General features: G+C 43.5%; 1 protein-coding gene across 3 annotated transcripts in view; it reads right to left on the minus strand.

The window, feature by feature from the left end:
- grm8b (glutamate receptor, metabotropic 8b) overlaps nucleotides 1-20,524 on the minus strand; it is a 589,884-nt gene that overhangs the window by 29,767 nt on the left and 539,593 nt on the right. For all 3 annotated transcript variants that reach the window (XM_085780237.1, XM_085780235.1, XM_085780236.1), the window contains 2 exons: nucleotides 18,485-18,685; nucleotides 136-275 (listed from right to left, as the gene is read on the minus strand). In XM_085780237.1, the coding sequence (XP_085636363.1) occupies nucleotides 136-275; nucleotides 18,485-18,685 (341 nt within the window). The remainder of the gene's footprint in view (nucleotides 1-135; nucleotides 276-18,484; nucleotides 18,686-20,524) is intronic.

Here is a 20,524-nt window from a genome sequence, read left to right on the forward strand (position 1 = left end):
AGAACCATCATGTTACCTGAGATCATTAACACCTAAACCGGGCTCCACATAAACACTTGTCTGCTAAACTAACTAACTATACTAACTCCTCTGTTGGTCAAGTGGAGTTCTGGTGGTGTGTCGGTCGGTTCTCACATTCAGGTGCAGCTGATTGGTCCAGTGTCCGATGACCTTGTACTCTGGTGTCGACCTGTTGTTGATCTGATACTGGAAGATGTCGTAGCGTCCGGGGGCGTCGCCGTTCTCATTGAAGATGACCGGAGTCCCAGCACTTCCTGTGAAGACACAGAGTCAAGAAAAAAAAACTCAGTCGACGGTTATTTACGGAGGTTTCTCGGTTTCCTGTGACAGATCTTTGACGTCCAAGGTTGAGGAACTACCTTTGGTGACGGGTTCCTGGTCGTGTCACAATGCTCTATCCTTTATAGCAAGACAAATATTTATAGAGTGATGGTTTGGACTTATTTTACTTTTTTCTGTGGCGTTCAAGTGTCTCTTCTAGGACAACATGTGGACATGAGTAGACAAAGACCTGAACCACCAACCTGAGAAGCATGTGTCTGCAGACCCAGAGACCTGCACAGTCAGGCCCTCACTTGTGGACCCGCATGGCCGCACATTCAGACCCCTTGTTTTTTTTTGCTACAGCGCCACCTGTTTTGTATGCTAATGGATACAGATATACGAAATATGGACAATATGGATGGCAGTAGGAACGTGAGTATCGAACGTGAATCACATTGTTCGTTTAATGTCATTAACACTTTTGTTGAAAATGTATCTGACAGTGTAACGAACATTTGACTATACTACATTTACAATTAAGTATAACCCCATGTAATAGAACATTTAAAAGCATTTTATTTCATTATAGGCTATTAATAAAAAGTTTTAAAGTGTTCCAAGCTTCACAAACAATTAGATCTTGGCGTTTTATTTGGATTTTGCCTTGTCAAAAAAACCATAGTGCGGGTCCAGACTGTGCAGTTCCAATTTTACAGTCAACTGCTATGTGGCACGGTCGAAAAACCATAACCATACCATTAACCAACCCTGGGATTAATGGCCAAGCTGCTCTGACACCAGAGCTGATATGTTGTTGGTTTATTTAATGAAAACTCATCACAAATGAACTCTAATTAAGTTGGCTTCAAATGTCTCATCAAATCCATGAGCTTGTTGACTTTATATCGTCTACGTTTCTGGGCTGAGTGTTTCTTAGCTCACTCCCTTCTGGGCTTGTAGAGAATGAAAAGGTTTCTGAGCAGTTTCCTCTTCCAGGCCAGGAAACACTGCAGGCGTCGACATTTTAAAATCCTAAATGTTGGATTTGAGTGTTTTAAGAATCACTCAGAGGTTGGAGTTAATCCTCCTCAACTTGATGTTTTGTTCTCACGTTCACTGTATCTCCAGCCTCTTTTTGTTTGTCTAACGGTCGTAGCTACAGTCGCGCTGAGCTTCTCACCGCCGCCGGGCCAAACTTAACATCGGGGGGAGAGACGGCAGTTTGAACTCGAAGTGGATTAAGTTTGGAGCCAATAAAGCCGAGAGGAAGAGCAGCAGATTGGAGCTAAAGAGCAGAACAACAACAACAACAAGGAGAGCACAAAGACGAAACAGATTTATAATGAAGGGAGTGGGCGGTGGTTTGATTCTCTCCTGCCCCGCTTTTCCATATTCAACATGAATAAAAAGCATCGCAGATCAACGTGGAGCTGAATCACCACAGCTCGCCTCAGGAGGTGGAGCCCCTCCCCCCTCCTCCCCCCTTCTCTCCCCCCTCCATCACCGCCACCTTGTCTTCTCCATCCCCCACTTCACTTCACTTCAGTTCACTTCACTTCCCTTCACAGAGTCCGTGTTCACACAGAATTAATGTCTTCTTCGCTACAGCTCATTATTATTTCCAAACGTGGTAACACAAGCTGCAGCGAAGGCATCCAGCATGACGAGACAACAAACAAACAAACAAACAAACAAGCAAACAGCAGAACAAACAGAATAAATAGCTGTTTGGACGCCTGTTTCCGCCAGTGTAAGAACATAAATCACTATGTAAATATGTTTTTAACTTGTAATTTAGATTTTCTATCTCACATGCATGGCTTACCTCAGGGATATTTGTTTTCTTTCCCTGGCAGGAACAGCTTCTGTACTTAAAGGACGACACCTCTGGTTTCATTAACAATACATTAGCACACATTTGTGTAACTTCCATTTTATTGTTGTTTAAATGGCGACCAAAAAAATCCACTTCTTTGATTTATAATTCGTTTTACAACTGTTTCGCCAACACAATACCAGTTGACCATTGAGGACAGGAAACTAAAAGAAGAAGCTAAAACAACAACAACAACAACAACCAAGAATCTCCAACCACAGCAGCAACGGGACATAAAGTTTAAAGGATATTTCAACATTTTGGCAAATTGGCCCATTTCCATAATCCCTATAGTCATAGCAGTAGGTTTGCTACCTTTAAAGCAGAAGTAAGTGCAATGTTTGTGTTAATATAAGTTTTAAATAGTTATATCTTCCGACAGCAATCACTTACATAGAGTGTTTGGTCTGAAACACGGGTCTGTCAGTCACTCTGCTCTGCTCTGAGCCGAGGAGAAAACTTTCCTTGTATCCTACAGTTTTTATCCAATGAGGAGAGAGAACGGCATAAAGGGGCGGTCCTCTCTGTGTGTGCAGCCAAGGGATGCGCGTGAATGTGGTGACGTAGGGACGAGGACCAATAGATCCATGACGAGGGCGGAGGCTGCTAACTCCATCGGCTGACAAGACGTTATGGTGCGTTCAAGGCAACCCGTAACTCGTGTTTTTCCGACCTGTGAAGTCGTACCAGTTCGATCTGGTAGCTACGAGTTCACGGGTCGGAAGTTACGAGTGGCCGTTATAGTGACTTTCACAGGTAAAACAGGTCGGAAAAACACGAGTGGGTTGCCTGGAACGCTACAAAGTCGTAAGTTGTGACTTGAAGCTGTAATTTAGAGTGTTTGGTCTGAAACACGGGTCTGTCAGTCACTCTGCTCTGCTGTGAGCCGAGGAGAAAACTTTCCTTGTATCCTACAACCTTTATCCAATGAGGAGAGAGAACGGCATAAAGGGGCGGTCCTCTCTGTGTGTGCAGCCAAGGGATGCGCGTGAATGTGGTGACGTAGGGACGAGGGCGGGGACTGCTAACTCCATCTGCTGACAAGAAGTTAGCCAAAACCACCGGATCGCTTACTTCTGCTTTAACTTTTATGTTTTTTCATGCAATTTAAATGACTTGCATACATTATTTTAGAGCAACTTTCTGCTTTCTGTGTGATCACTTGTTTAGTTTAATTGTTTTATTGTGATTTTCCATACAGTATGATTCCAATTTTATGTTCACGTTTGTTGTGAAACACTTTGTGCCACATCTTCTGTATGAAATGTGCAATATAAGTTTATTTATTCTGATGGTTTTTATGATTTTGCAGAATAATATAAGCTTCAATCTTCAACCTGACCCAGTTCTTTTACAGGATCCACCTCCACCTTCAGCTCCTTTCAACAGAAACTAGCCTGAGATTAGTTTTTTTTTTTTTACTTTTCCCATCACAACACGATTGAGAAATTGATTCAGTTCTATAGAAACGTAATTTATAAAGGACACGGTTGCCTGATCAGGACTGTGGGGTCAGAGTCCCGAGTCCAACCCCCCACAGCCAAACCAAAAAGAGTTTTTTTATTCATGAAAGTTCATCATCTAAACTGAGACAGTCACATTTGACTCTGGAGCTGAAGGAACAGCGACGACACAAAACGTTTTCAACACAGATTTATCAGAAATATAAAACCAGAAGCTGATTAAAGTGTTGCTGTTTAAACCTGAGCGTCTGTTCCAATAAACGACCTGCATGAGGACGATCACGGTCCCGTTCAAAATAGACCCGGGGACAATCAGACGGTTCCTGTGTTCATATCCTGAATGTGCTCCGAGTCTGTTATGATTGGATAAGGAAAAAAAAAATTGAAAAACAAAAACAACTGTAGACGACAAAGTGCTGTTAATGAAAGAAAATAATCACAACAAACGCACTGAGGTGTGGAGGTCATAACCAGTGATTTATGAAGGAGTCGACCACGAGAAGAGACAAAGTCAAATGTAGAGAGAGAGAGGGAGCTTCTAGTTACACACAGACACACACACACACTGATGAGCCATCATGGTGTGAAGCAGCAGCAGCACACTGGGTCAGGGTAATATATGTACATATATATAGCATTTCCATAAATGTATATGTTAAATGTACATATACGTATGTAAAAATTCGATATATGGTATGCATTTATGTGTGTGTGTATTGCTCATCCCATAGTTGTGTTGTGGGACTGAGTGTGTTTTCTTAAGCTGCAGAGTTTTGACCTCTCAGGGCCACCATACCCTCCTGCTTTGAAGGGGTTAGGGGTCTTTGTATACGGTGGCCCTGAGAGCTCAAAACCCTGCATCTTCAGAAAATGCATTGTAGTAAACGGTCTCATCGCTATGACAACACACGACGGCTGCGTCAACCTTTCAGAGTATTTCCTGATTGTGTCTGAACACAATCAACCAACTTCCTGACGTCAAACATTTTAAAGTGGCGGTTTTCTTTGCACTTTACAACGGCTCCTCAGCTCCTTCACCTCAGACTGTGTAGCCAGCAGAGCCGCCAGAACGTTTCTGATAGCTAGCATGCTAGGTGGCTAATAATTACAGGAGACATGATAGATAGATAGATAGATAGATAGATAGATAGATAGATAGATAGATAGATAGATAGATAGATAGATAGATAGATAGATAGATAGATAGATAGATAGATAGATAGATAGATAGATAGATAGATAGATAGATAGATAGATTTACTTTATTAATCCCGAAGGAAATTCAGGTGTGGTCAACTGCTCACAGAGAATCAGTCACACACACATACGATAAAAACAAGTTATAAATATCTAAAAATAAATAATAATAATAATAACAATAACTAAAACTATTATGCTCCTTTTCCACAAATAAAAATAGTTCCCAGTGTCTTAAAAATATATCTGTGACATGCTTTTGGTCAAATACCCCAAGGATCGAACATCACTGCTCTTTTCATCCAGTCAAAACAAAATAGCCCTGTTCAGAACGGCTGGTTTCAGTGCCTGTCCCTTTAAATGCAAATGAGCCACTGCTTGCCCCGCCCCCTTGGGATCATGCAAATTCAAAAACAAATCAACTACTGTCATTAAACTGGCCTGCTCTCCATGCCTTCATCAGCTCTTGTGAACTATTTCCATGTTTTCTTGGGAGTTTTTCCCTCAGTTGATGTGAGGGTCGTAAAGCCCTTATTGCCTTGCCTTGCCTAATGACATGAATGGATGACAACTGAGGGAAGAGCTCGTAAAATCACATGGATTTCAACCTCAGGAGCCTGAAAATTACATATTTTTTTTGCCAATTCTCTCATTTTGGGGGCTGGAAGACAAGTCAGACACCTAAATATAAGTTAAAGAGCCTTCAAAAAGTGATATTTCCATTATATGTCCACTTTAACGGTGCACAAAGAATTATGAGATGCCATGAAGGATCGCTGTGGTGTGTCCTCGTAGAACCGGTAAAGGAAGGACAGATCTAGAGGAGCCTCTGAACTGGAACAGGCCTTGTCGTCGTGACGCTGAAGTGAAGGATGAAGCCCCAGCTGGTTTGTACTTGGTGTAGAAACCAGCTGGTCCAGGTTCAGTTCCTCTTCTTTACTCAGACTCTCTAACCTGCTGCTGCTGCACGGGAGATAAACCAGTTCCAGGTTGTTGATACCTGATACTCCATTAAACTGTGTGTTCGCTGTGAACTGATCCGACAGCAGCAGCAGAGTGTGTGTGTGTGTGTGTGTGTGTGTGTGTGTGTGTGTGTGTGTGTGTGTGTGTGTGTGCAGCATCAGAGAGAAAGAAGGTCTCTGGCTTTTATTGAACCGACTTCCTGTATCGATTGTTTCTGCGGAGCCTTGGAGGACGACGTGGGCGGTCGGAGCTGTGTGAGGTGATTGTGAACTTCTCTCTACGTCTGAAGCTGCACGACGTTCACTCACCTCCGCTCACCTCAGTTACTGTTCACTTCACTCTCAGGGTTGATTTACTGTCTTAAAAAACATCTCCTGTCTCAGCTTCTCTCTGGAGCTCTAGTAACAACAGGTCGGTGTGTCAGCCAATCAGAAGAGAGGAGGAGGCTTTGAGCTTATTTTCTAATTCTGACTGTTTTCTAAAGTGATCCAATAAAAAACAGAGCAGATTTCAGAATAAAACACTCAGAGAAACCAAATCCTGCAAGTTGTTGGATGGTGTTGTCCAGGTGGTGAGGGGGCGGGGCTTAGTTGTGACATCACAAAGTGACAGGAAGTCCTGACGGCTGGTTTTAAGGCTCAGTTTCTGAATCCAGGCTGTGTGCATTTCTCTGTGGACTGAGGCTTTGATACTTTCACAGTATTAATATAGAACCTAGAGCTGCTTTATAATCACACTACACATGGACATCTACCTTTATACTGTATGGAGCTTTAACACAAACATCTACCTTTATACTGTATGGAGCTTTAATACAAACATCTACCTTTATACTGTATGGAGCTTTAACACAAACATCTACCTTTATACTGTATGGAGCTTTAACACAAACATCTACCTTTATACTGTATGGAGCTTTAACACAAACATCTACCTTTATACTCTATGGAGCTTTAAACTGAGGTAAATTGATGTATTCTTATGCACACAGATGCAGTAAAATGTATATTAAATCCTCCTTGACGTCACTTCCTGTCTCTCTCCATCTTTTTTTCCTGTCCTTGGATCTCTCCTGTTTTCTCTCCCTCTGAGGAATAATCTGCAGACACATCTGTTCTCTCTCCTCTCTCCAGCTGTTGAACGTGTTGTAAACAAACCGATCCTATCTGTAATGATTAATCAAGTCCCTGACGTTCAGTTGCGAACTTCCTGTCTCCGACTCGAGGCGTTTCTACCCGTCACCTGCCATAAAAACTACATTTTTTGTATTTTTTCCTATTTTGCTTTTATTTTTTTGTTTCTGTCGCTGAGTTTGTTTCTGGAAAGCAGCAGCTCCTCACCTACTGTACCTCCCCTTCCTCTCCCTCCTCCCCCTCCTCTGATCTGACTGTAACGTGACTGTTCTCTGCGCTGCTGCATCCCCCTCCCCCCTTTTACAAAGAAAAAAAAAGAAGAAAAACAGCAACAACAAGCTTTTATCTCCTCTTAGTAAGCATCTGCTGTCCAAGTGAATCATGGGGAACCTCCCTGACGTCCCCTCACCCCCTCCCCTCCCTCCCCAATCGTCTCCCCCTCTGCGTTCAGTCACAGGCCTGGTGCAGATGGCTGCAGCAGCCAGCGCTAACATTAGCACAAGCTCCAACTCTAAAAATAAGCACACGAGCTAAAGAAGCACACGGCTGAGTTGGTGATGAGCCCCCCGGCCGCCGCCACGCAGCACCACACCACCGCTTCTTCTGCTTCTTCTGCTTCTTCTGCTTCTTCTGCTTCTTCTTCCTGGATCTGCTGCGTTGCATGAGATGAGGAATTCTGGGTAACCTCTGCCGCCCCGCCGCCCCGCGCGCTCATGGGAAGTGAAGCAGAAAATCCAGAGGAGCAGCTCGGGTTTGATTTATGTCAACGTTTGATGTATGTGAAGGTTAAACTGAGCGTGCTGCGTCCACGTTCAGACGGGAAAAGCCCCCAAACACACCGTGACACCAGTGTGTGTGTGTGTGTGCACCTAAAAACCCAATCAAGCACAAACCACATGAGCTACAAACACACACACACATGCTGCAGAGCCAGGAGTCAGTGGTGATGCTCATGTGCTTCGACCTGTTTCTGTTCTGTTCAATAAAGGTTATTTAAAAAAAGATCTGATGTAGTAGCAGGTGCAGGTGTGAAGGAATGAAGGAATGAATAAGTGAATGATTGGATGACAGGCTTCAGAAGAAGAAGAGGAGGAGCTGCTGTCAGTGAAACTTCATTGGTTCAGCATCATGAAAGTCAGATTCTCCAAAACAAACGATAAAAAGAACAAGTCAAATGCTGAATTAGACGGATTCATGATAAAGATTTTTGCTAACGTTTGATTTGATTAAACTGATCAGTTCAATTGATTTGATCAGTTTTGTGTCTGTCGTCGTGTTCAGATCCAGAAATCTCCTCCTCCTTTAAACAAACAGATTAAATCCTATAAAAAAACAGCTTCATGTTAAACATCATCAGTGTTTCTCTCCAGCACACATCCCATATGTGCAAAGTCGGCCCAAAAGCAGTGGATCACCGGTTCGATTCCCGACCGAATCGATTCCTCAATGCCCTGTCTTCCTGTCCTGTCAAATAAAAAGGTGAAAAATGCCCCAAAAATAAACTTAAAAAATCAGAAAGATTTTCAAAATGTGGCTCAAGAATTTAACTAATATTTTTTTTTTTTTTAAACCGTCAAAAAGAGACAAAGGGATGTAATCAATCTGCTCCAGCTGATCTCACACCTGTTGATGACATCACTGTTTAAAGTGACATCACAGCTCCATCAGAGTTTCACCAGGAAACAGAGCCGAGGTTCAGAGTGATGAATTCAACAACTCAAGTTTAGTGTCTTAAAAAAGAAAAACTTTTAAGATCAGTCTTAATCTTGACTCGGCCGTGAGAAGAGACAAAGACGAAGTTCACACACACACACACACACACACACACCTATTCTCTCTCTCTCTCTCCTCTGACTTTTATTGTGAAAGGTTCCTGACTGAACTTCCTGTCTCTGTGTTTCTGCTTTAATTCAACAAACTGTTTAATGTTTAACCAGCGACGACGTGAACGAAGCTTCAACTGAGATTCACTGAAAAATCACAGCTGAGTCAATATTTAATGGCTCTTCTCCTCCTTTCCTCCTTCCCCTCTCCTTCCTCTCCTCCCCCTCCCTCTCCTTCTTCCTCTTCTCCTTCTTCTTCTCCTCCCACGCATTCAGCCTCCTCCTCCCCTCCCCCTTCTTCATTTTCTCCTCCCCCTAATCCTCTTCTTCTTCCCTTCATTCTCCTCCACCCCTTTTTTCTTCTTCTCCGCCCCCCTCCCCCCTTCGTCTTCTTCCGTATCCCCTCCCTTCCTCCTCTTCTTCTTCAACCTCTTCCTCCTCCTCCTCCTCCTCCTCTTCCTCTCATTACACTTCTGTAACTCTCCTAGATGGAGGTTGTGTACGGTGGCCTGGAGGGCTCAGTGCTCTGAGCAAACTCCAGGAAACGGCTGTTTTGGAAACCGTATACTTTACTGTATGTAGTTGGCAGTATGCAAACAAAAGCTAAATCTGCATCTGTATGTGAAAAATTCCCGGATGTCGTACTCCAGTGTACATAGTGTACTGTATCCCACAATGCAATGCGCCCATGACCTCTAACCCCAACCAAAGAGGGTTTAGAGTAGTGAAGTATCTTTGCCGTGTCTATCCATCATAATGTTATCCATCCATCCATCTTAATATCCATCCATCCATCCATCTTAATATCCATCCATCCATCCATCCATCCATCCATCCATCCATCCATCCATCCATCCATCCATCCATCCATCCATCCATCCATCCATCACAGCTTGAGGGAATGAGATCAAATAAAGTAAATCAGACATTATCTCCTTTTTCTTCCTCCTCATCCTCCACTTACTTCTGCTTTAATATCCATCCATCCATCCATCCATCCATCTTAATATCCATCCATCCATCTTAATATCCATCCATCCATCTTAATATCCATCCATCCATCCATCCATCCATCCATCCATCCATCCATCCATCCATCCATCCATCTTAATATCCATCCATCCATCCATCCATCTTAATATCCATCCATCCATCCATCCATCCATCCATCCATCCATCCATCCATCCATCTATCCATCCATGCATCATAATGTCATCCATCCATATTAATATCCATCCATCCATCCATCTTAATATCCATCCATCCATCCATCCATCCATCCATCCAGGGAATGAGATCAAATAAAGTAAAATCAGATGTTCTCTCATTCCTCCCTCCCCTTCTCTTCTCTGCTCTTCTTCCTCCTCATCCTCCACTTCTCGACTCTCTCAGGAAAAGGAGGATGAAGAGTCTCAGCCGTTCAACACTGATTTTAATTAACGCAGCAGAACTAATCGAAGATTCCTGTCTATCTGTTTAATATGACGACACAGCGTCGATCAGGTTTTATTATTGATCTGTACTGAAGGAAAGTTTAACTGAATATTGAGGAGAGCGACACTTCTTTCACTTAGACAATCTTCGGTTTTAAGAAACTGAACGTTGATTAAGACACAGGTTTTTATTTTGGCCTGTTACCAAGTTACTGATGGAGTTACTGTAATGTTAATTAGTGGCAGCTGATGGAGTTGCAGCTGCAGAGAAAACACGGAGCGGAGCAGAAATAAAAACCACAGCAGGTTCAGTGAGTCAGATTAAAGAAACTGTATCTATCTGTATGAAATAATTAAAGCCAGTTTCAAACATGATTAGATGTGTTTTTTGTTGTGACACGCTAATCAGCTTCCTTAAAAAGAAGATTAATTGTGACCTGAGACTGCAGCTGTCTTCATTTTAATTCACACTAATGCCTTGTGACAGAGGAGTGGATTAGGTAACATTAGTTTCCTTTCTGCTCCTTTTCATTTAAGATTTAATTGTTTTATTATTTGGTTGATTGATAAAATAAATAAATAAAAAAAAAACTTTGCAGCTTAACATTGTTTCTGCTTTCAGAGGTTTCAATAAACCAACGCTCATTGAACACAACACGCAGACTGTTGTTTTAGTTCAGCGAAATGTTGAGTGAAATGTTTATGTTCATGTCTGTTTTTATAATCAAAAGTGTTTGATCAGTTATCATGAATGTAAATAATGTAAGAACTATTCACTTATGATAATAATACTAATCCACTGTTACCATAGAAACAGATGACATCGGTGAAGTCCAAATATAACTTCATACAACCAAAGATCATCTTCAAAGAGTTTTTTTTATCAATTATCCTCAATAAACATAAACCTGTTGATTGAATCCAGCGATAAAAACTGAATAAAACAGTTTAAAATCTTTTATTAACTTCAAATATATTAATGTTAAATTAAATGTCACTGACAAACCTCATTAGACTAAAGTTACTGAGATTAAAATGACTTTTATTTTTGTCTAGTTTGTGAATTTCTGGAAACATTTAGGATGAAAAAAAGGAAACAACTCAACAAAATGACCTGTCAGTGTTGGAAAGTTGAATATTATCACTTTAAATCTTTAGTATCCGGCTTCCTGCGTCTCACACATTAAAGCAGAAGTAAGTGGTCCGGTCGTTTTCGCTAATGCTGCGTTCCAGGCAGGCTTTTGAAATCGTAAATTACAGCTTCAAGTCACAACTTACGACTTTGTAGCGTTTCAGGCAACCCACTCGTGTTTCTCCGACCTGTTTTACCTGTGAAAGTCACTATAACGGCCACTCGTAACTTCCGACCGGTGAACTCGTACCAGATCGAACTGGTACCACTTCACGGTCGGAAAAATACGAGTTTCCTTGAACGCACCATAACAGTCCTCGTCCCTACGTCGCCACATTCACGGCGTCCCTTGGCTGCACACACAGCCCTGCATGCCGTTCTCTCTCCTCATTGGATAAAAACTGTAGGATACGATAAAAGTTTTCTCCTGGGCTCAGAGCAGAGCAGAGTGACTGACAGACCCGTGTTTCAGACCAAACACTCTACAGATGTTACTGGTTCAAAATTGCGGACTTCACGCGTGGTTCACGCGAGACGCCACAAGACTCGGGCATTTTTTTTCTTTGGCGAGACAAGAGGTTTTAATGAAAAGCCTCAATGTGCGAAAACAACCACCAGGTGGCATCTGTGAGAACGGAGGACGACAGGCGGATGACTCAGTGATCTGTGCAGTAATCCACAGCTTAAACTCTAGGCTATTAAACTAGAACTAACTACTGTATACCCTGCCTAAATCACAGAAACTATTGTAATATGATAAAGCCTGTCTTGCTTTATGACTTGATGATTATGTATCACAAATTATGAAGGATCATCTGCGCAAGGCAAAGATGATAGCATCAACAAAACACGGCGTAACACACGCGGCTGTATGGGACAGGCTTTTATTTAATTCAGAACAAACCGCTTAGCAAAAATGGAAAATATAGTCTATAATAATTAATTGATCTGTTGTTTGGCCACTGTTTGAAAATAACCCGAATTATGAGCAAATAATCTGATCCAGAGCAGCAGTCATAATCAGACTTCTTCTAAATAAACCTAAACATTCAATAACTGAGTCAGGTCGGACCATGGGTTTTTTTTTTTCTCTTCTTCTTCACAGGAGAAAATGAGGTGCGCTGTGCTCACGGACGCGTTGATGTTTTGTGATTTATCTGCTGCCTTGACTCTGCCCTTTATACATGTGCGTTCAGATTAACAATAAGACAAGTCATGGTTGAGTTTATTGAGTTAATAATCAGCATCTTAGTACCTCTGATCCGGAGCGATAGTGTTATGAAAATCGCTACAGTTGAACTGGTCTGGTTTTTAGCTGCTCAATCTCATTGTTTCAAAGAAAAGGGATTGATTTTTATAACGAAATGAAACGAAAACAATATTATAGCTATAGATACATTGTTGTAAAAAAAATCCAAAAGAAACGAAAATGAACTAAAGAAAATAACTTTCACACACACATTAAAACAGTGCGATTGGTTGAAAGCTGATAATTAGCCATGTGCTTATAAGCTGATTGGCCGAAACCAAGAACAAAGCCGCGTGAATGGCCAATCGCCATGTGTTAACGGACACACATCGACTCCTGATCTTTCCTCGTCGCAAGCCTTGATGTCTCCGCTGGTTCTATCTTCAACCTCGGACAGCATTAACATCTCTCACCAACACCCCGATGTAAGCTTGAGGCATGTCGGACCTGAAGACCATGCTCGAGTCCGTCACCAGAGCCACGGCCAGGTGGGACGTTTTGGGTGCCTACTGTTCCGGAGAGTCATTTCAGAGGACAATTACCGAGCCTGGGCCAAAACGACAAACTGGGACGGATGTGAAGAACTTTGTAGTGCAGTCACTGAGAACGGAGTTTCCAGGCATGGACAGAAAGGACTTGAAAGACTGCATAGATAAGATCAACGAGTTCTTGCGAACTCCGAGAAGATCATCTGAGGGTCCTATCCTCACCCTACTGTAGCCTACAGTAGCCTACAGTACTTGATGCTACAATGTGTGTGTGTTTTTTCTTCTTCAATAAAATGTTTTCATATCCAAGTTTGCTTGAGGCATCTTATTTTGTCAAGTGATTCAAAAAGCAGTAAGCAAGGTTATTCTAGCCTATAAAGCTCTATAAAGCTAGAGAAAAAAATCAGTTCTTTGTTCTAAAGACTCATTTTATTGTGGGAAATATTCATTTACTAGAGACAAGGGAGACACACATTAGGGCAGGTGCAGAGTGAAAACAGGCAAAAATAGAGAAAAAACACGAGCATATAATAAAACCAAATAAAAGCCCAGGCTTTGCTTTGCTTAAATCGCTCAAATCAACCGGCGTTTCTTAGGACGGACAGTCTCTCCACTCCTCTCCCTCACTTTAGCACCTTGTGGGGGACAGCTCTCCATTTCAGCACCTCCACCCCGACAGCCCCCTCCCCCTCCTCCCTCTGCCTCAAGCTTACATCGGGGTGTTGGTGAGAGATGTTAATGCTGTCCGAGGTTGAAGATAGAACCAGCGGAGACATCAAGGCTTGCGACGAGGAAAGATCAGGAGTCGATGTGTGTCCGTTAACACATGGCGATTGGCCATTCACGCGGCTTTGTTCTTGGTTTCGGCCAATCAGCTTATAAGCACATGGCTAATTATCAGCTTTCAACCAATCGCACTGTTTTAATGTGTGTGTGAAAGTTATTTTCTTTAGTTCATTTTCGTTTCTTTTGGATTTTTTTTACAACAATGTATCTATATAATATTGTTTTCGTTTCATTTCGTTATAAAAATCAATCCCTTTTCTTTGAAACAATGAGATTGAGCAGCTAAAAACCAGACCAGTTCAACTGTAGCGATTTTCATAACACTATCGCTCCGGATCAGAGGTACTAAGATGCTGATTATTAACTCAATAAACTCAACCATGACTTGTCTTATTGTTAATCTGAACGCACATGTATAAAGGGCAGAGTCAAGGCAGCAGATGAATCACAAAACATCAACGCGTCCGTGAGCACAGCGCACCTCATTTTCTCCTGTGAAGAAGAAGAGAAAAAAAAAACCCCATGGTCCGACCTGACTCAGTTATTGAATGTTTAGGTTTATTTAGAAGAAGTCTGATTATGACTGCTGCTCTGGATCAGATTATTTGCTCATAATTCGGGTTATTTTCAAACAGTGGCCAAACAACAGATCAATTAATTATTATAGACTATATTTTCCATTTTTGCTAAGCGGTTTGTTCTGAATTAAATAAAAGCCTGTCCCATACAGCCGCGTGTGTTACGCCGTGTTTTGTTGATGCTATCATCTTTGCCTTGCGCAGATGATCCTTCATAATTAAAAATAAAAAGTCCAGGCCGGCTGCATGGCTGACGGTGTCACCACTCTCATTATCACTGGCTGTTTGTGTTGTCTGTCAAAAAATGGATGAATGAAACCTATCGACTTTGTATCGGCCGCGTCTTCTATCGAGGGAAAGTTATTTATCCTATGTTTTATCGCCCAGCCCCAAAATGACACAGACCCGTTCATTCACAAGAAATCATCCAGCTGCACTCTCAAACAAGGTGCAGAGTGAGAAATCTGCGGCACTACTGCACAGTACTGTAGTTGGCTCATTTTAAAAACACATTTTGGAGATGACGAGACAGATGACCAAAAAAAGAGAGTGAGACGTGGGCTATAGTCTACTGTAGCTGCCGTCGTTACATTTTGTCATTGAAAAACTAGGCTACTATATTATTTACTGTCTGCAGCTAGTTCTCCTTTCATCCTCTTGTATTCTGTATCATGAACAGCGCCACTCCTAATCGCGGCTACATTGTGTGACTGTCAGCATTGTCCCCAAAACGTCTGAGCAGTATTTAGTACGGTGCTGCCACCTAGAGGAAAACAGTTGTGGTGAAAAGACACGCGTTCACGCGATCCTGCATTGCAGGAAAAACCCCGCAATTTTGAACCAGTAACATCTGTATGTAAGTGATTGCTGTCGGAAGATATAACTATTTAAGACTTATATTAACACAAATATAACACTTACTTCTGCTTTAACTTCATAAAAACACAGGTGAGTTATTACAGGTAGAAATGACGGACGCAGCCTCTGTTGGATTTAACTGGATTTATCCTGAAAACGTCCATCAGCTGATTCCTTCACTCGTCTCCTCAACTCATGAATCAGTCAAATGAACGTGAGGTTTCATGTTGTTCAGCTGCTGATTATTAGAGACGTGTGAGAGCAGACCAAGGGGGCAGTTGTCGGTCAGGCCTTTCACACCGAACGCGGCAGGCGGCGGAAGGCGGCAGCAAACCCATTCATTGTGTACGTGCTACCGCGGCGCACCGGCGAACGGCTCTGCGCCGAGCTGAGCGGCACGCGAGGTGGGCGCATGCCGCGGCGGCGCGCTGCGCCCGAATTAAAAAATGTTTAATCTGGGCGCAGCGCGCTGTGACTACATCTCGGCGCGTCCAATAGGAGAGGATGTAGTGGAGTCTGAAAAAAAATCAGCCGCTTGCAGAGAGAAAACAAACGACCAGACGTTCAGTTAAAGTGACGGGATGCATGAAGTGAGTTGTCATCCTCCTGAGGATCAGACCAACTCTCTCTAACAGGCTGTTAAACTGCTCCCTGCTCAGCCTGACGCTAAAGTTCACCTGGAAGCGGTCGTTTTGTAGCTCCTGGCGAACATATCTTTGCATATACCCCCCCAAATCCTGTCTTGTTTGTTCGGTTGCTCAGCAACTCGCGCCATATGTGTACGCGCTGCCGCCCTGCTCTGCGCCTGTCTGCGCTGTACCTCGCGGTGGGCGCAGCGCATACCGCGTTCGGTGTGAAAGGCCCTTGAGGAGTGAAGCTCACTTCCGTGTTCAAAAAACTGCAATCCCCTCGAATTCCTCTGGGGGCTGGTGTCAGAAGGGAGCATTCCCCATAGAGCCCCATGTTAAAATCGCCGACTACATCCTCAGTAAACATGTTAAAAGCCTGGTGTCAGAACGTTTTTTCGTCTCAATCGATAGTTTCTACCCCCGCACACACTCTGAGGGGGGTGAATTTTTTTTTAACTCTACCGTTTTACTGTTATTAGGTTAAAACTCTGACCAATTAGGGCGCGGAAACGTTGAGTGACAGGTCCGAGCAGCTCCGTGGACAGCTGCTTCGAGGCCAGTGGGCGGGTTCTCGGCCGGCCAATCCAACATGGCGCTGTTCAGGCCGCCATATTTGAGTCACAAAAACGACTCCCCAAAACCAATGGGTGACGTCACGGACGCTACGTCCATTCTTTTTACAGTCTATGGAGCAGACGGATCGTCGGCCTGAAGCAGCGACCACGACGACGACGACGACAGAATAATGGATCTGGAAAACTGGGGGAAATAAAACTGTGTGACCATATTTGGTGTTTCATAATGAGCGGAGGATTTCCCCCGATGACGGAGTCAGCGATCAAACTTCCTGCTGACAAAGACCTCCGCTCACCAGGAGGTCAGACACCACCAGGAGGAGGAGGAGGAGGAGGAGGAGGAAGAGGAGGAGGAGGAGGAGGAGGAGAGGGGGAAAGAAGAAGAGGAGGAGGAGGAGGAAGAGGAGGAGGGGGGGAGGAGGAGGAGGAGGAGGAGGAAGAGGAGGAGGAGGAAGAGGAGAGGAGGAGGAGGAGGAAGAGGAGGAGGAGGGGGAGGAGGAGGAGGAGGAGGAGAGGGGGAAAGAAGAAGAGGAGGAGGAGGAGGAAGAGGAGAGGAGGAGGAAGAAGAGGAAGAGGAGGGGGAGAAAGAGTAGAGGGAGAAAGAAGAAGAGGAAGATGGGGAGGAGGAGGAAGTAGGAGAGGAAGAAGAGAAGGAGGAAGAGGAGGAGGAATTAAAGAAGAAGAAGAGGAGGAGTAGAGCTCGGGCTGTGATGACGAAGAGGAGACAGGGATGAAGAGGAGGAGGAGAAGAAAAAGAAGAGGATGAGGACAATGAGGAGAAGAAGGAAGGAGAGGAGGAGGGAAAGAAGAGTATGAGGACATGGATGAAGAGGAGGAGGAGGAGATAAAGAGGAGGAAGAAGAAGAGGAGGATGGGGAGCAGGAGGAAGATGAGGAGGAGTGAAAGAAGAGGAGGAAGAAGAAGAGGAAGAGGAGGGGGAGAAGAAGAAGAGGTGGAAGATGAGGAGGTGAAAGAGGATGAAGAGAAGAGGCAGAAGAGGAAGAGGAGGAGGAAGATGATGATGAGGAGGAGTACGGGAGCTCGGACCATGACGACGAAGAGGAGACAGAGATGAAGAGGAGGAGGAAGAATGAAGGAGTGATGATGAGCTGGACAGAAAACAGCTGTGTTGAACCAAACAGGAGGAGAAGAAGAGGAGGAGGAAGAAGAAGAAGAGGAGGATGGGTAGCAGGAGGAAGATGAGAACAGCGTCCAATCAAATCAAATCAAAGCACTGATCCACCTCCTCCTCACAGTGATTGTCTGTCTCCACCAATCAGAGAACAGATCTGGAGCACTGAGCTCTCACTCAAAAACTCATTAGCCAATGGGAACACAGCCCTGAAAAAGCCCGCCCACCTGAGAGAACAAAAACTCAGCGCAACCGCAAAGACAACAGCAAGAGCACACAACGCTGAAAAGGAGCAAAGTAAACAAAAGGACCAAACAAAAAGGACCAATATATTTTGTAAATTTTTTCAAATTATACATTTCATGTTTGAGATCACATTTTTTTTTGTTTCAGTGAGAATTTTTCTCTCTCAAATTCATAGTATATAGGGTTTGATATTGAAAACATTTTATCTGAATTCTTTTGACATAAATTTAAAGGGATAGTTCAACATTTTGACAAATTGGCCCATTGCCATAATCCCTCTAGTCATAGCAGTAGGTTTGTTACCTTTAATTGTCTAAAAATAGCTTGCACCAACAATTAAAAGGTAACGGACCTACTGCTAAGACTATAGGGATTATGGCAATGGGCCAATTTGCCAAAATGTTGGACTATCCCTTTAATTGAAGCTGACAGTGAGAGCTAGGGACTGATAACTGAGAAAGCAGCAAAGGGAAGGGCAAACAAATTCTTCATAAAAACAAATAATTAGTTGTACATTTTGCTTTTGCGTACAGTTTTTTTGCCTCAGTGAGTTTTTTCTCTCTTAAATGAAGTTTTATTCTTTCTCAAGCTCTTATCTCTGACTTAGAAGATTATTGCGTAGACGTGCGTGTCTCACCGTTGAAGCTGACGGCGCGGACGTGTCCCAGCAGCTCCTTGCCGTCGATGTTGGCCATGCGGGGGCAGAGGCCGGGGGCTCCGGAGCACAGCTCTCGGTGCATGTGGTGCAGAGCGTGAGCCATGGAGTAGACGGCGTCCATCACAAACTGCACCTTCCCCTCCTGCTCGTAGCTGGAGTCACGGCCCACCTTCTCCAGGCCTGAACACACACACACACACACACCTGTTAGGTCGACCACACACACTGAAACACTCAGAGGTCCAGGGTGTGAGACGAGTGAAAGAGTGAGATTTTCTTTCTTTCTCTTTCATTATAAACTGCACAATAACAAATACATGAATCATTATATTTTTCTTTCTTTCTCTATCCCTGCCTCTCTCTCTTTCTGTCTGTAGGAGCCATAATACATAGATATGTAAAAAAGAGTTGGAAACTTAGATTGAATTTCATTATTTATAAGTTTGTATGTTAGATGTATGTGTTCTATATCTATAGTGCAGAGTAGAGAGAGATTACAGCACCGACTGCCTCAGTTTGGATGAGAGCGGTGAGAGGCAGCACAGTTTTTCTACAGAGTGATGGATGTAAATTGATTTTCCTGCAGTAAAGTTTTTGTTTTTAAACGGATACATCTCTTATTCATTCTTGTAAGAATCCCTGCCTTTCATCCTCTCACGTGACTTTGACAACACGAAGGAAAGCCACGACACTGTCTTTCTTCCTTTTTTCTCTCTCTTTCTTTCTTTTCTCTCTCACTCTTTCTGTCCTTTCTTCTTTCCCTTTCTTTCTTTCTTTCTTTCTTTCTTTCTTTCTTTCTTTCTTTCTTTCTTTCTTTCTTTCTTTCTTTCTTTCTTTCTTTATCCCTGCCTCTCTCTCTTTCTGTCTTTCTTTTTTCTTTCTCTCTCACTCTTTCTGTCCTTCCTTCTTTCTTTCTTTTCTCTCTCACACTCTTTCTGTCTTTCTTTCTTTTCTCTCTCTCACTCTTTCTGTGCGTCTTTCTTTCTTTCTCCCTCTATCCCTCCCTCTCTCTCTCTTTCTGTCTCTCTCTCTTTTCTCTCACTTTTTGTGCTTCATTCATTCTTTCTTTCGTTCTTTCCTTCCATCTCTCTCTCTCTTTCAAACTCTCTACCCCTTCCTCTGTCTTACTATCTCGCCCTCTTTCTTTCTCACTCTCTATGCCTTATTCCCTCTCTGTCTTTCTTTACTTTCTTGTTGTCCTGTCAAGGACAAGAGACAAAACAATCCAAAACAGCAGATAAGACGGCACTCTGGTGAGGGCGCTGAGATAAGGATTGACAACGGAGGACAGCAGACTCAGAAAGAACCTGCAACGTCATCATCTGCACCCCAGCAACTGGATTATCCACCAGCCCCAACAACGTCATCACCTGCACCCCAACAAGTGGATCATCCACCAGCCCCAACAACGTCATCATCTTCACCCCAACAAGTGGATCATCCACCAGCCCCAACAACGTCATCATCTGCACCCCAACAAGTGGATCATCCACCAGCCCCATCAACACAACACAAGGAGTCTCCCTTAGCCCCAAAAGCCCCAAAGGGGGAGTTTCCCCCGGCCCCAACAGGAGACTCCCAACATTCAACCCCCCGAACCCCATCCAGCCCCCAACTCTCTTCATCTAGTCCTGACTCCCCATTTCTGGATTTCCCTGACAGGATGAAGAGCTTTCTCACTAGTGGAATCCAACTAACACCACGCCAGGGTCTCATATTTTCCCCAATTAACCCCCCACATCGTCCACCCCCTCGCATTCCACCACGTCAGAAACAACCCTCGACCAAAAGTCACCGAGCCCCCCCACTTCCTCTGAATCATCATATCATTGAATCTGAATGATATGTGCCGGGTCCAGGCTGCAATACTGATATCAAGAATGTTCTTTCCCAGGAAAAGTCAGGGCCCTATGGAGTTCAGGCAGCTTTCTCAATCCCTGTGATGACGGGTAACAGAAAAGTGATCAAACTGGTGAGAAATAAAAAGGGTTCAATTAAATCTACCAATCTAGTGAGTAT

The sequence above is a fragment of the Trachurus japonicus genome, chromosome 6, assembly GCF_045865225.1.
Source record: "Trachurus japonicus isolate A0001 chromosome 6, Traja_1.0".
Taxonomy (NCBI): domain Eukaryota; kingdom Metazoa; phylum Chordata; class Actinopteri; order Carangiformes; family Carangidae; genus Trachurus; species Trachurus japonicus.